Raw genomic sequence first — 15,236 nt, forward strand, 5'->3', positions numbered from 1 at the left:
TTATTCATGAGCATGTGAATCCATGCCAGACCCCATGCTGGAGAAGGAACAAGTTACTTACCTGTAACTGTTGTTCTCCAGCATGGGTCTGGCATGGATTCACATGCGAACCCTCCCGCCTACCCCTCTGCGGCTCTTCACTTGGTCATACTGCCACTTCACGTGCTTCCAAATCTGAAGATGGCTGCCAGAGGCGGTGCTTAGGTAGAGGGCAGTCATTGGCTGTGGTCAGTATGACGCAGAGACCAGTGATTGGTTATTACTACGAAAGACAGATCAGAAACGAAACTGATGCTGGTTTTTTCTTTACCGAGGATTCCCAGCCTGACGGGGAATATTCATGAGCATGTGAATCCATGCCAGACCCATGCTGGAGAACAACAGTTACAGGTAAGTAACTTGTTCCTTCTTTTTACAGTGGAGTTTTTCAATGGACCATTTGTTACAATTTGATTTGTACTGATTCTACATCCCTCTCTCCCTCCTAAGATTAGCCTGGCTGCTTGGTCTATGCTACCCTGAACTCGAGTGGTACAGCCTTATACTAAGAGTGGCGTCTTTTACTGCCTCAGTTAAATGGTTTTACTAAGCCCTTTAGTTGGACTTCAGAAAAACTGTCCTACCATGCCTCGCCAGTTTCGTTGCCTGATTTCTAGAGCGTATTGCCTTGGAGATGGAATTAAAGTTTGGGTATACGTGTTAATGGATCAACATTTTCAAGTCCCGGGTAATTGTTTACAGCAGGTGGTCGGGTGTTCCCGTCCTAGATTATGGTTCGAAATAGTGAAATTCCACTGCATCAAAGTCCCTTGCGAGAGCTGGGTGTGCTAGAGCGATCAAGTGCTTATCTGATAGAGCGTAGTGAGCATAGTGAGTAACAGCAAAATACTGCGGTCTGGGGCGGTAGGGGGAGGGGTTTGGGGGGAGTTACTCATGGATGAGGACATCTGGCTTTGCTCAAGACATGCAGGCAAAGCTCTTCAACATGCTTTTTGGTGTGCGAACATTTTTGGAGCAATAGACACTTTGCAGAGGTTTCAATCCTTTAAGGCAACGGCCAAGTCTGTGGGCATGGCTGTGCAACAGCCTTAAGCGCTGTCCAACCGGGGTGCATGTTTTTTTGCCCCTCTGCCACCTATATTTTCAGCAGGAGAGGTCAGTCTGCCTCAGGAAGACTGCAAGGCAGACTCTTCCTGATGGGTAAAGGCAGCTGCTGTCCCCTCAGCCACCCACTGTATAAAACCCTTATGAAAGGATCTTCTGATAAGAGCCCAGAGCATAGAGGGGTTGTGGGGGAGATGTCCCACTTCTGCTCAGTATGGTCTCGGACCACTTTTGATGCTTGGGCCCTACAGGTTGTTCAAGAGTTACTGTCTACCACCTCATTCAACACCCTCTGGACCATCTGCCTCACAACTTCACCTTACCTCCCAATCCCATCCTCTAAATCAGCCGGCTTCTCCCAAAGGGCAGAGTAGAATTGATGCTGCATCCAAAATGAGGCAAGGGGTGCTGCTCCTCCTTTCCCTGGCAATCGTTTCCTGCAGCAGCAATGGAAGTACAGCCAGCTCCGAGAGGATTTCCTGATTAGTTTTGGGGTTGATTGGTCCCACCAACCCAAGGGGAGAAGTCTTCCTTTGCAGGCTTCTCTAGTCTAGGCGAATTCAGAGTTCAGAACTGCAGCAGGGCTTCACCGGGAAAACCAACGGTCCAGGAGTTGCAGCAGGCGTCTTCCAAGTTCTTCAGATTCCTTCATCCAGTGGTCGACTCTGCCTTCCAAGCCAAAAAGCCTCGCCTTTTATGCAGGTTTCTCCCATTAATTTGCAGCCTACCTGTCAATAACACAGCAGGGTGGCTGTACTCCAAGAAGAGCTAGCCAATCACCTTTGGGTGCATTCCTGTAACCAACAGGATTAAGCACAGGGAGTTTCGGTCACCTCCCTCACTTCCTGCCCCTGCCAGACATGCTGGAGCCAGAGGCGGGCTTCACTGGTGAATCCTGCCAAAGACAAAACTAACAGGGAACAAACCTGTTTTGGCCCATAGAGGAACTCTCAACCACAAGAAATGGTGAAAGTCATTTTGACTAAATGGGCATCCATGGGTGCTTTACTGCAGCTGCAATTGCAGCCCGCGGTAGAAACACAATGGTAGGAAAAAGTAAACCACTGCCACCAGCCATTAATTGTAGAAAGGGTAACACAAATGTTAAGTGAGAAACTAGACAAAGGGGCTAAGTAACCCCTCCAGCACCCCATTTAAGATGGTGTGTGTTGGGTGTCGAAAGTTTACAAAATGTAAGTAAAGTCAGTTTCACTTCACTGCTCTTGTAAACCGTAGTTTCACTAAGAGAAGGTATTTAAACTTTTGGGATATCTGGAAGACGTCCCTGTGTCACTGCACTGAAGGTGCTATGACACAATGCAAAAAGATTGTGCCTATGGCGTTTGTCAGACTCCAAAGTCACAAACAGAGTTCAAATGAAACAAAAATGCATGGGCGAGTGGGGAAAAAAGGTAGAAAGGAATTAGCAAATTTCTGAGAATTCTCCCTAACATTCACCTAGAAAATGTAGAATTCTCTGAATAAAAATATCCGTGAACCATGTCGTCCCAGCTAATTTCTTCCAAACTTATCAGAATAAGATCATACCCTAGTGGTTTCACTTAGCTCCCTCTTTCTTACCACTCTTCACTCACCTTGCTTACCTTAATGTCTTGTTGCCTTTCCTGCCGAGGCTCTTCAGCCCTTTCGCGGTGGGCCAACTTCTGGTTCAGTGTCTTATGGTTTTGTGTGCGATGTATGGAGCTACTCTTAATTACGAACTCTTGCGCTATTAGTCCAAAGCCCCCTCCTTTGATTTGGGGACAAATATCTGGATACATTTCCACCCTTCTTTCATTATACTTTGACTCGAAGGCTAATTGCCGCTTCTATCCTAGTTTAAAATCATTCCAGGCAACTAATGCATTTACATTGTTCACTTTGCAGAAATCTAATTTGCTGAAAATTGTTGATTGCAGCCTGGAGGTGTCTGATTAGATTGACACCAACAGCTTCATTTGACTCCCAGGTCACTTGGTGCCAAAAAATGATACCTATGTGACATGAACTACATATTTGGGGCAGGACATTTCCAGAATAGACATGTATAAATGGATACAGACTTTCCATCTCTTGTGGAAGTTAATTTGCAGCATGCTATTTGCTAGCTCCACATTCCCCTCAAGTAGCCCCTGCGTACTAGGTGATGCCCGATACCCAGGAACTGCTTTTAGCTACTGTTGATCACATTTTGATTTCAATCCCTAGTTAGGATACATGTATCAAGTGTTTTCGAAAGTATTGCATCATTACTTTGTGGGGCAAATCATCCCAAACACGCTGAAAAAACCTTTGGGTCTGCTTTTCATGTGAAAAGAAAAATATGGTGAGATGGGTAACCATATGGCAAGGAGCTAGTTTTAATCTTTTTTTGTTTTTGTTTTGCAGGCACAGAAGCGTAAATCTGATGGCGCACCAGATGGCAGGGGAAGGCGAAAGAAATTAAAACTCTGAATGGACATTTTGTAGCACTAAATTTAAAGTAGTTCTTATTTTACGGGTCTTCATAGATGTACTGTACAATAAGTATGTCATTAAAGGACATCGGGCTCATCCGTTTACTACCAACATTGCAGTTGATACCTACCCTTTTTTTAAATAAAACCAGCTGTGCTGAACTTTTTTTTTACCATAACCACTTGAAGAAATAAAATAGGCGTAATTTATCTGTTTCCAATTCATTGATTTCAAGACCCACTAGGACCAAGAACAAGTTTCATTTAAATTATTTGGAACAAGAAAAATTCAAATCAATTTGCAGAAAATTTGTGACCAAGAGAAACAACCGCTGCATCAAACCTTTTTGGTTTTAGCTCCCATCTTTTTCCATCCTTTTCTGTATGGCAGCACTCGGTCCATTGTTGCCATGGGGCCAGTGTCAAACGGACAAACATGGGCACTGCTTGCTATTGAACTAGACCTACCGCCTGCCAGCCTTAGGTGTTGGCCAAATACATACAGCTGCCAACGTCCAGAGGTTGAAGTGGTGTGGAAGGTGCCTAATCTGAAACTTTTAAGACTGCGTCGTTGAAGTTCACCATTCGCACTGGATGCAAGACTGCTTAAACCAACTTCAACTGTATAGATTTGCATTCAATGTCTGTTTCAATTTGCTTTGGTTTCCTGAAGTGGACCTCGGTCAAACTTGTTAACAAGGAATTGCAATGTTCACGTTCAAACCTCAGATTAAAAAAATGGCTTTGTATCAAAACAGTGTGGCCACAAAGGTGTCAATGTAGAGACAGTGACAAGCAATGTATGCATTTTTTCAGCTTTTTACAAAGATGTGTCACAATGGAAATTCTACAATTGCAATCATTACATAAGGATGAATGGTGAATGGAAGGATGTTAAAAGGTAAGGAATGAGGGAGATTAAGGACTTGGTTAGCAGGCTATGACAACTGCAGAATACCTCCGACAACCAATGGGATTAATCTAAGGAACAAAGGCCAAACGTAGACTGCAAATTCTTATTGTACTCCACTTTTTTCAATGTGTACATGATGCTTTGCAAGTCTTTATCTGCCTGAAAACTGGGTTCACTGAACCGATGCTGGAGGTAAGAAATGGAGGATGTCGCTAGCAATTTGTATGAGACCTTATTTTTAGGGGCTGACCTACCAGTGAGTAGTGGCTTAACAAAATTCCTTCGACAAACTGGTGACCTGCAGTTAATTACAGCTTTATTTACCAAAGGAGTCAATCTACAGAGAACAGAAAAGGAAAAGCTAATGGGGCTTACGTAAGAGGTTCTACAGTCACATTTTAACTGGCCCTGCTTTTTAGAAATGTCTGAACCATGGATCTGATATGAGCACTGTTTTTTTTTGGGTTTTTTTGCCTTTCCTGAATCGTTTAACAGTCCCTTCCCACCTCCCTCTTCCATTTTAGTGTGGCCGCCTCTAATGACTCATTAGCGGTGTACTGTGGGGAAATGTGAGGGGGACAACTTCGTAAAGGTTTTTCACAAGAAGCCATTTTAATAACTCAAAAGGGTTGGATCTACACCTCACTATCCCTAATCTAACAAGGCTTTTCCCTGCCTATCAAAATAAACTAAAGGAAAATACTCTAAAGGAACCTGTCCCTCACACGTATGTGTACATCAAACTCATAAAGGAAATGTATGGAAATTCAAATGTAACAAATAAGAGTGGAGTTCAGCATAGACCTAATAACTATCCTTGGAACCTAGGTCAGCTCCCCTTCCCCAAGTTCAAATGAGGACTTTAATTTAAGTCCAAATAAGCAAGTTTCTTTTTTTCATAGCCAAGTTTGGATCATAAAATTCTTCTTACTCCAAAAGTTTCACTTGGATTAACAGTTCAGTTTAAAGACAAGTCTTTATCTCCATTTATAGCAAACATTCAATACAGCTTTTTAGGAAATAGAAAACTTTCACAATTCTTCTGTATATAATTCCACAATACTCTCCACTCATAGCAAGAGTCTAATACAGCTTCTTCCTTTTAAGAAACAAAACTTTTACAATGCTTCTGCATCAACTACCATGTTTTGTCAGGATGATTCCACAGCAATTCATGAAGCACTTTAGTGGCCTTGACACTTCCTCATAACCTTCAACCACCATACAGTAGTTCAATGATTCCTTTTTGGTTCACTAACCTGCCAGAACTACCACTAAATAGGTCCCCTACCCTGGTATACTCTCCTGCCAGGACTAAAAGCTCCTACTACTAAAAGTACATTGTGGTGGCTTTCAAACGGCTCAAGAAAGTCTTTAACTTTCAAAAACATCACAATTACAGACTTCTTCTGGGAAGGCATAAGACACATTGGTGCTGTTTATTCAACTGTTATATTTGCCACATGCAATGCAGATTATGCTTCTCTACTCATTGGTACTCTTTATCAGGAGGGCATCCCTCCTGCCTCTTGTTGTCCCACTTTTACATCCGATAACTGCTGACCATGTTTCTTTAGCACACTTGCCCTCGGTTGGAAATGCTTGTTGATGTTCAACTATTGCCTCTGTCGCACTCTGGCAACAATGGTTGCAATCCCTCTGTAACAATGCTTTTTTTTTATTGTTGCTTCTATAGTTTACATAAAACCTTACACAATATTAAACACATTACCTTATTACAAAACATTAAAACAACAAGTACAGGTACGTTTTATCAAAATGAACATATAAAATCAGTATTAGCAATTCATCTCCATCTCTAAGAAGAATACATTAAGATACATATGTTAATTACACTTTGCAATTTCATTTTGTGCCTATGTATTAATGTTTTCTATTCCATTATGCACTCCATCATTCTATATGATACCAAGGTTAAAGAAATACTAAATCCCCACATGAGCCGACTCCACATAACAAGGTCTCTGTCAAATCTCCCTTCAAAGCCAATTGCACAAATAGACTCAAAATGAGTACAAAAAAGCACCAAATGTTTAAGTGTCTCAGTAACAGCAGGGATTTTACAGAAGCGGCATCTCGTTTCCAGCAGCCCTCCCTCTGTTTGTGCTAGTGGACCAATATCTGGTCCTCTCCAGAGTAGGTACCTGATTCAGTCTAAAGCCCATGCATACTGATCTTACCCTCTCACAAGGAAAGCATCGACTATATAAGGGCAGACTGTCTCTTGCATGGCCATAACGTGCATATTCCTTATAGGTAGGAAGTTCACCAATCTTATTTACACCATCAGCCCAATCCGCCCTCGGTAAGAAACTCTTCACCAGCCCTGGACGTTGGATAAGATCCTCCGATTTTAGGCCCAAGGAGTCCAAAATAAAATTCATTTTAAGGCTAAATTTCTTGATAGATGGAACCGTTTCAGTTCTTACCAACTCAGATAAAATTTGTACAATGAGTTATAGGGCGGAACCAAGATTTTTCTATATAACGACAATGGTTTCCACTTAAGTCTGGTTTCCAGGGAAATCAAACGTAGCTTGCTTCGAATAATAGCATTTGGGACGAATCTTGATAAACCGAGTAAGTCCTTCCACAATTTTCCTTGTAGCGTGTTCAGGACAGGACCCATTTCATGTGTGCAGATGTCCATGCCATGCAATAATACTGGCTTGCATTTAGCCATATAAAAACTCCTCAGAGGAAGAAGTGAAAATTTACATGTTCTTACTTTCAAAAATTTAATTTGTGAACTAAGGTTTTTCACTTTATCCTCGAGGCAATGAGTTAGGTTCTAACCTAAATAAGTAATGGCCTGGACCTGCTCCACCGGTTGTTCTCCCATAAACCTGGTATAGTTTATTTTGTTTTTTTTGGGGTTTTTTTTGTAAATACCAATATTCGTGATTTTGAAGCGTTTGGAGCCAAGTTATTAAGCAAGGTGTATTGGTAGAAGAGACCCATCTTCAATCTGAATCCCCTAGGGGTACGGTCTAATAAAATAATCGGCAAAAGCCATCCATTCAATGGTCATCGTACCCAGTCTAGCAGGTGCAATAAGACCCCCCCCCCCCAAATCCCCTCCATCGCTGACCCGCTGATTAAAGATCAGCGGTGCCAATGAGCAGCCTTGTTTCACTCCTATATAGGTGGGTATATTCTCTGATAGTGTGCCCTCCTTGGATAAACAAACTCTAATTGAAGTGTTAGTGTGAAGAAGAGCTAAAAGCTGTACAATTCAGCATCTTACCCCAAACTCCTGCTCTAATAACCCCATCAAAAGTGTTGGAGAGGTCTAGAGATGCTAAGAAAACCTCCCCTATGTCGGATTGGTGGACATGATCTCTTAAATGGGCCAGTATAGTGCAGTTCAAACTAGTGCCTAATTCAGCTCTGAAACCAACCTGAAATCTACTTGGGCAGGAATTTACCCTCACTGCTTGATTAAGGTCTCTTAAGAGTAAAATACCAAATAGTGTACTTGCCGCATCTAGGAGGGCTATAGGTCTATAATTGTGGGGATTAAGGATGTCGCCTTTTTGAACACTAGAAGTATAATACTTTGAGCCCATGATTTAGGTATAATGTGGGTCTCGTAGATGGACTCGAAAGATAGGTTTCAAAACCTTAGCCCACAATTCCGGTTCCAACTTCATAGCATATAGGGCGGATGCCGTCCGAGCCCGGCGCCCTTGACGGATTAAGTGTATTAATCGGCCAAATAATGTCATCCCAATCCCATGGGCAATCACCCTTAGCTGGGGTGTCCAAGAATGAATCTGAGTCCCCAACAGAGACCGGAGGGAGGGAACATTTTTTGAGATAATGAGCGTACCAAACCACCTCAGAAATGGGACAGTCTAATTTGTCTCTAGCCGGAGTTAACATTGAATTTAATGGTGCAAAAAAATGAAACTCACTGAGATTTTCAATCATTAGTTGATTTAAATTGCGATCCATTTTCAAGGATTTAATGAAGTTCTTATGTCTCATGATGATTCTCTTTTTGTGAATCTGAAAAAGTTCTTTAGAAAGGCGGGTAAGTAGTGCCAGTTCCCTTTGGTGTGTTTGGAGTAGTGTATCGCAGAATCCCAACTAACAATTTTTCTATTAAGTGACATGAGGCTCGATACCTTGGTGATTTTGTAGGCACAGCCCATGAGTATGTTATTATAAAAGTAACTTCCCATTGGCAAGGTGCTACCTTTATGTATCGAGTGTAAGGCCTCACTTGGATGTTTCAGGATAAGGGCGTTGAATTTTTTAACAGTATAATGGTTCCAAGTGATTGATCTACCTTTATTAGATAAACCCAAGGCCATGTATTCAGGTCTTAATTGTCTCACTTTAGTCTGCAACAAAAAAAGAAATAAATAGGGGTATGATCTCCCAAGTCTGAATCTAGGTGGAGCAGAGAAGCCCTAGGTTGCTTCCAGGAGTTGGAGACATTAAAAAAATCTATCCTCGGTCTTGTTTCCCCTCTTCCAGGTGTATTTGGGCAAGAGATAGTTATCAGCATGGTCCATCAATCCCAAGTCCCATGTTTCAAGGAAGTGGTCCCATCGAATCCCCTTCCTAACAGTGGGACAAATCTCGTTAGGGGTATCTCCCCTCTCATTCCACCAACTACCTTCTGCACAGGCAGCATTAAAGTCTCCCCCTATCACAATATTATTTCCCAACCCCTTCTCATACCAATCCCCTAAAATCTCTCCCAATTTCTCTTCTACAGTTTCAAAAGGAATTTTGCGCTCGTTCCAATAGAGGTTAAAAAGCAAGATCGAATGAAATCCTCTACTGTATGACAAAACAATACCCAGTAACCATTCACTCGAATGGAACACATTACAACAAAATCCGAGATTGCAATCCACTGCTACGATCAGTCCTCCACTGGGCCTCCCTGTTATTCCCCTGGTAGCCGAATGCGAGAAGGTTTGAAAACCCTCTATCTGACATGTTTCCATCATCATGGTTTCTTGGAAAAGATAGATTTGTGGAATCGTGTGACACATTTCTTTTTCCAAAAATGTGTCCAAGTTAATAGAACCACAGGAATTCCACGAAACCATCTCAAGATGGATACTGTTAGGGTTGCCCGGGAACCTGTGTATCCATTTCCTGAGGCATAGAAACAGGCTTCAACCATGATCAATCCTGCCCATGATTTAAAAGATTAGATATCAAGGACATTATGATTTCAGAATTCATGTGGTTTTGATTCCGGATGATTGAAATTTTGCCTAACGGTGTTATCAGCCTTGGACAATTCCTTCTAAACTAAGAATATGCCTCATTAGAATTGGAAATGTTTCGGAGTTGAAACCCCATTTTCCTGAGCCCAAACCATGTCTGCCGCCATATCCGAGTGGAAGCTACTTAACATTCTATGGTTATGATGTTCGGGAAGAGCTATCGCGTCAATGTCATCAGTGGATATCGAGCGAAGTAGGGGTATCTTTTTAAAAAGATTTAAAAGATTAATTCTATTTAATTGTGATACCGAATCCACCTTATTGTTAATCCAACCTATAACCTTTCCAGATTTAGTCAATGGGACCTGCTCTTTAGTCCCTTTTATCTTTTTCCAACGCTACAGGAATAGTTTCACCAGTATTTCCCTTAACCTTCGGATTATTAAGAGCCAATAGTGTTCAAGATATTGGGGATATTTTCAGATGGTATAGGAATAGGTAGATTGGTAGAGTGAAGGGGAGGCAGTGTGTTTTCTGAGTGGGACCCACTCTCAGAAGTACCTCTTAATTGGGACACTTTAGTGGAGGTAATATTAAGCTGCTTCGCCTGGGATTCCCCACTTGTGATAGTAATGTTCCCATTGTGTGCCCCCAAGGAAGTTCTAGTGTGCTTGGTACTAACAATATTTCCAAAAGCAGTGATTTTCATCTGCTTCGTTTGAACACGATCTAGCCCTTCCTTAAAAGGGTTACTCACCCTAGTTTCTTCTCCATTAGCTCCTGCCTCCTGTTTAGCGGCCAAGTCAGTAACAACTTTACCAGTAGCAAGGGAATCTGAGCTTTTGTTCTTGTTGGCCTTCGCCTTACCCCCCGAATGTTTCATTGAGTGGAAGGTCTCTAATAGCTTTTAAATTAGAGCTCCTACCAGCAATCTTTATTTTGAGGGGATTGGGTCCTCCGACGTATTCCATATCTGTGACATGTCTGTGCTGCTTCGGAAACTTTTTTCGGCGTCTGCGTCGATGCGCCGTCGTCGAGGACCACCTCCGACGTCATCCGATGTGATAAGTAGGACGCACGACGCCCGTAACCTCAGTACCGTTTTTTCCGCGAACGTGTTGCTTCGTGAATCTCGGTTAACGCCTCGACTCTTTGGAGTTCTGTTCTTCTCGGTTCTTCGAACCTGTTCGTTTTTGTGAGAAAATCCTTTGTGTGAAGATGTCTTCTACTTTGTCTTCGACCCCGCGTCCGGGCTTCAAGAAGTGCGGGGAGTGTGGGTCCAAGATGTCGGTGACGGACTCGCACGATGCCTGCCTCTGGCGCCTCGGGGAGGCCCACGACACGGATGACGATCGACTGCCAGTCGCTCACTTCCAAAGCCTTACGTGAACGTAAGAAGTTGTCGGTAGGTCAGGTGTCCAAGCCCCGGAAGTCGAAGTCTGCGGGGCTTTCGACGGATGATTCGAGAGGAGACTCTCCGCGTCATCATCAAAGTCTCGTGGGTCTCCTTCTAGGAGTCGGTCTCGCCACTCCTCCGCCTCTTCGAGGCATTCTCGGAAGCGTTGACACCGGTCGTCTTCCAGGTCCTCTTCGGAGGACTCTGCCCGGCACGTCGCTTACCCCACTAGCCGTGCGATGCCGGAGGAATGGGCTTCCTTCGGGAAGAAAATGCTGGCGATTCTCGAGTCGCAGGGTACTAAGCCGTCTGTGCCCCCGAGTGGGGTCGGTCGTGAGAGGTCGAGAGACACCGCTCGCAAGAGTGGTCGGCACGAGTCACGGGAGAGGTCCCGTTCGGACAAGGGGACTCGTTCTCGACGTACCCGTTCCAGGTCCCGGTCCTCGACGTGTTCGAGACCGTGTGCACCTGTGATGTCTTCGAGGAAGACATCGATGCCTGAGGCGTCGACAGGCTTTCTCGAGGCTCCGGCTCCGAGGAAGTCATCGAAGCCGTCGACGCTCAGGTCGTCGGACACGCTCGGAGCTCCGGCTTCGAGGACTGTCGACGTTGCCGATGCTGGCGGCCCTGCATCTGACGTCAACGCCAATTTACTCCACGTCAACGCCGATCCACTCGACGCCTTTCGAGGCCAGGGTGTCGGAGGCACCCTGTGGCACGGGGGAACCCCCTAGGAATACTCTGGTTAAAAGCAAGCACTCTCGGGTGCCTTCTTTTCGCCACCTGGAATATATTTCGGAGGCGGATGAGATTTCTGATGGCCATAGTCAGTTTGACGATTTGAGGCAGTCACTGCATGCCAGTGGACTGGACACCGCTCCGGAAGTGGAGTTTTGTAGGCCTGAGGCTGGCTCTCATGCAGATTCCTCATACCGACTCCTTATGGCTAGGGTTTCTGAGTACTTGGGATGGTCTGCTCCCCCAGGGGAGTTTGTGCAGGATGATCTCACGGACATCCTTGATGTTGGTCCCCCAACTGACCCGGTACTGCCGTTCCATATGGCTTTACAGAGAAGGGTGGCGGCAGCTTGGACTGCTCCGGAGAGTCTCCCGGCAGTGGGCAGGTCCTTGTCGCGAAAATACCGTCCAGCCAGTAGCGACCCCTGCTACTTGACCAGGCACCCCACTCCGGAGAGTTTGGTGGTGCAGGCGGCCCCCGGCAAAGCAGGCGTCATAACCTACCATCCCTCCTGATAGGGACGACAAATGTTTTGATGGCTGGGCAAAGAAAGTGTTTTCTTCTGGTGGTATGGCACTTCAGGCGGCCAACTCCATTTGTGCCTTGTCTCGTTTCACAAACACTGTGGAACTGTTGCGTTAGCGGCTGAACATATTCCCGAAGGGGACGAACGCGATTGTTTCCTTGTTATGGTCCAGGATGGTAAGGATGCCATGTGAGTCCGTTCAGTCGGGTTTGGACTTTGCTGAATGCGTCAGCAGGTCCATGGCGGCGAGCACCATGATACGCAGGTTTGCGTGGTTGCGGAAGTCGGGGTTTGCTCCTGATGTGCAGTCCCGGCTCCTCAACATGCCCTTTGACGGTGAACACCTTTTTGGCAGCAAGGCTGATGAGAGCCTTGAGGTTGCAGACCTCAAAAGCTACAGCGAAGTCGTTGGGCGCTGCAGCTCGCCAACCTCTGCCTTTTCGTCCTAGGGGACAGCAATGGAGGGGTGGTTCCTTTCGCTATTACTCGTCCTTCAGTAAAGCGAGAGGAGCTGGCAGTCAAAGAGGCCAACGCAGGGGTACCAGAGATGGATGACAGGGTACCCGTGGTGCCAAGGCCACTCGGGCAGTTGCCTCTTTGCCCTCAGGTAACGCTGCAGCCGCTACCACTCACTCATGAGGCCATGTCCCATGGTTCGCCGGTTGGGGGAAGGCTGGCGCAGCATCTTGTAGAGTGGCAAGCCATTACTTCAGATCTGTGGGTTCTGGAGATCATAACCCACGGCTACTGTCTTCCCTTTCGGCACAGGCCTCGCGACAATCCACCGGGGAACCTCTCTTTGCAGAGTCCGGATCCGCTCCTTGCGCAGGAAATTCAAGCCCTGCTGGAGAAAGGCGCCATAGAACTGATGCCTGTAGCGGAGAGGAACAAGGGATGGTATTCCCCTTATTTTTTGATTTCAAAGAAAGACTGGGGATTGAGACCCATCATGGACTTGCGCGGTTTGAACAAACTCCTAAGGAAGGACAAGTTCAAGATGGTTACTCTCTCTCAAGTCCTCCAGGCCCTTCAGCTTCAGGACTGGTTGGTGTCTCTCGACCTCAAGGATGCTTACTTCCATGTGCCGATCCATCCCAAGCACAAGAAGTACCTGAGGTTCGCGGTTGGCGACTCGCACTTTGTTTCGGGTCCTGCCGTTCGGATTGACCTCCGCCCGAGGGTTTTCACCAAGCTCATGGTGGTGGTGGTGGCAGTGCATCTCAGGCAAGGGGATTCATGTCTACCCCTACCTGGACGATTGGTTGATCAGGGGGAGCTCTCCCGAGCAAATCCTGGATCATTTGTCCGTCACCTGTCACTCCCTTCACAGGCTGGGCTTCTCCCTCAATTTAAAGAAGTCCCATTTGACGCCAACACAGCGGCTCCAGTACATCGGAGCAGTGCTCGACACTTCCCTGGGGCAGTGTTTTCCTCCCCCAGGTGAGGGCTCTTCACATTCAGCAGATGGTGCACAAGTTTCAGCATGCCCAGACGCTCCCAGCGTTCGAGTTCTTGAGGTTGCTCGGCCTCATGGCATCCTGCATTCTTCTGGTGCCAGAGGCTCGCCTGCGGATGAGATCTTTGCAGTGGGCACTCAAGATGCAATGGTCGCAGTCCTCCGGCAGGATGTCGGATCCGGTTCAGGTGCCGCCCTCGGTCGCCCGGGACCTTCTGTGGTGGGCCGATGAAGGGGGCTCCATTTTGGCTTCCCTGGCCGGAGGTGACGATCGTGACGGATGCATCCCTCACGGGATGGGGAGCTCATGCCAACGGGCTGACCGTCGGCGGTCGTTGGTCTCCGTTGGAGTCCAGACTCCATATCAATCTGTTGGAGCTGAGCTGAGAGCCGTCAGGCTAGCCCTGAAGGCTTTTCTGCCGACTGTGCGAGGAAAGAGTGTCCTGATCCTGACGGACAACACAGTGGCCATGCACTACCTCAACAAAAAGGGGGGGGGGGCGCAGGGACACTTCCTCTGTGCAGGGAGGCGCAGCTCGAGTTCTGGGCCATCCAACAGGAAGTTTCGATCTCATCTGGCCGGAGACGAAAACGTGACGGCGGATGCTCTGAGCAGGCAGAGCACGATCTCTCACGAGTGGGAGTTGGCTCTGGAGATCTTCGCCCTTTGGGGGACCCCTCAAGTGGATCTCTTCGTCTCCAGTGTCAACCGGAAGTGCGAGCGGTTCTGCTCGCGGGAATTTCCTCCAAAAGGAGCCTTAGGAGACACGTTTGTGGTGGAGTGGTCATTCCTGCTGCTGTACGCGTTTCCTCCAGTCACCGTCATCCTGCAAGTGCTGCAGAGTTTACGGAAGTTCGGTTCCGGATGATCCTCATTGCTCCAGCGTGGGCTCGGAGGACGTGGTACCCGGACCTTCTCGACTTGTCCATCTGCCCGCCACGTCGTCTTCCCTACCGAGACGATCTGCTCTGACGGGAGGGCGGGTCAGGTTCTCCATCCAGAGGTCAGATCCCTCAACCGTCACGTTTGGCTTCTGAAAGGTTGAGGTATAAGGATTGGGACCTCCCTGAAGACGTGATGGAGGTGTTGCTCTCGGCCCAACGGCCAGCAACAAAGTCTCTGTGCCGCTGGCATAAGTTCTGCGACTGGTGCAGAGTTCAGAATGTGGATCCTTTGCATGTGACATCCCCATGGTTCTGTCCTTTTTACTTTCTTTGGCCCACAGGGGCTTGCAAGTGGGTACCATTAAAGGTTACCTGGCGGCGATGTCCATCTTTAAGCGCTCGTCTGAAGAGTGTCCCTACTTTAAAATCCCTTTAATTTCAGTTTCTGAAAGGGCTCACTAATGTGTTCCCTCGTCACCTTTCCTGGTGCCAGGTTGGGATTTAAGTTTCTTATGGGTGCTCCGTTTGAGCCTTTACATTCTTGCCCT

General features: G+C 46.4%; 1 protein-coding gene across 1 annotated transcript in view; it reads left to right on the forward strand.

The window, feature by feature from the left end:
- Positions 1–4,315, forward strand: part of SMARCA5 (SNF2 related chromatin remodeling ATPase 5) — a 682,605-nt gene extending 678,290 nt beyond the window's left edge. Inside the window, exon 24 of the mRNA XM_069631209.1 lies at positions 3,493–4,315. Within this exon, the coding sequence (XP_069487310.1) occupies positions 3,493–3,558 (66 nt within the window). The 3' untranslated portion in view covers positions 3,559–4,315. The remainder of the gene's footprint in view (positions 1–3,492) is intronic.
- Positions 4,316–15,236: the final 10,921 nt, after the last annotated feature.

This window comes from Ambystoma mexicanum, chromosome 6q, assembly GCF_040938575.1.
Source record: "Ambystoma mexicanum isolate Mex_15411 chromosome 6q, UKY_AmexF1_1, whole genome shotgun sequence".
Lineage (NCBI taxonomy): Eukaryota > Metazoa > Chordata > Amphibia > Caudata > Ambystomatidae > Ambystoma > Ambystoma mexicanum.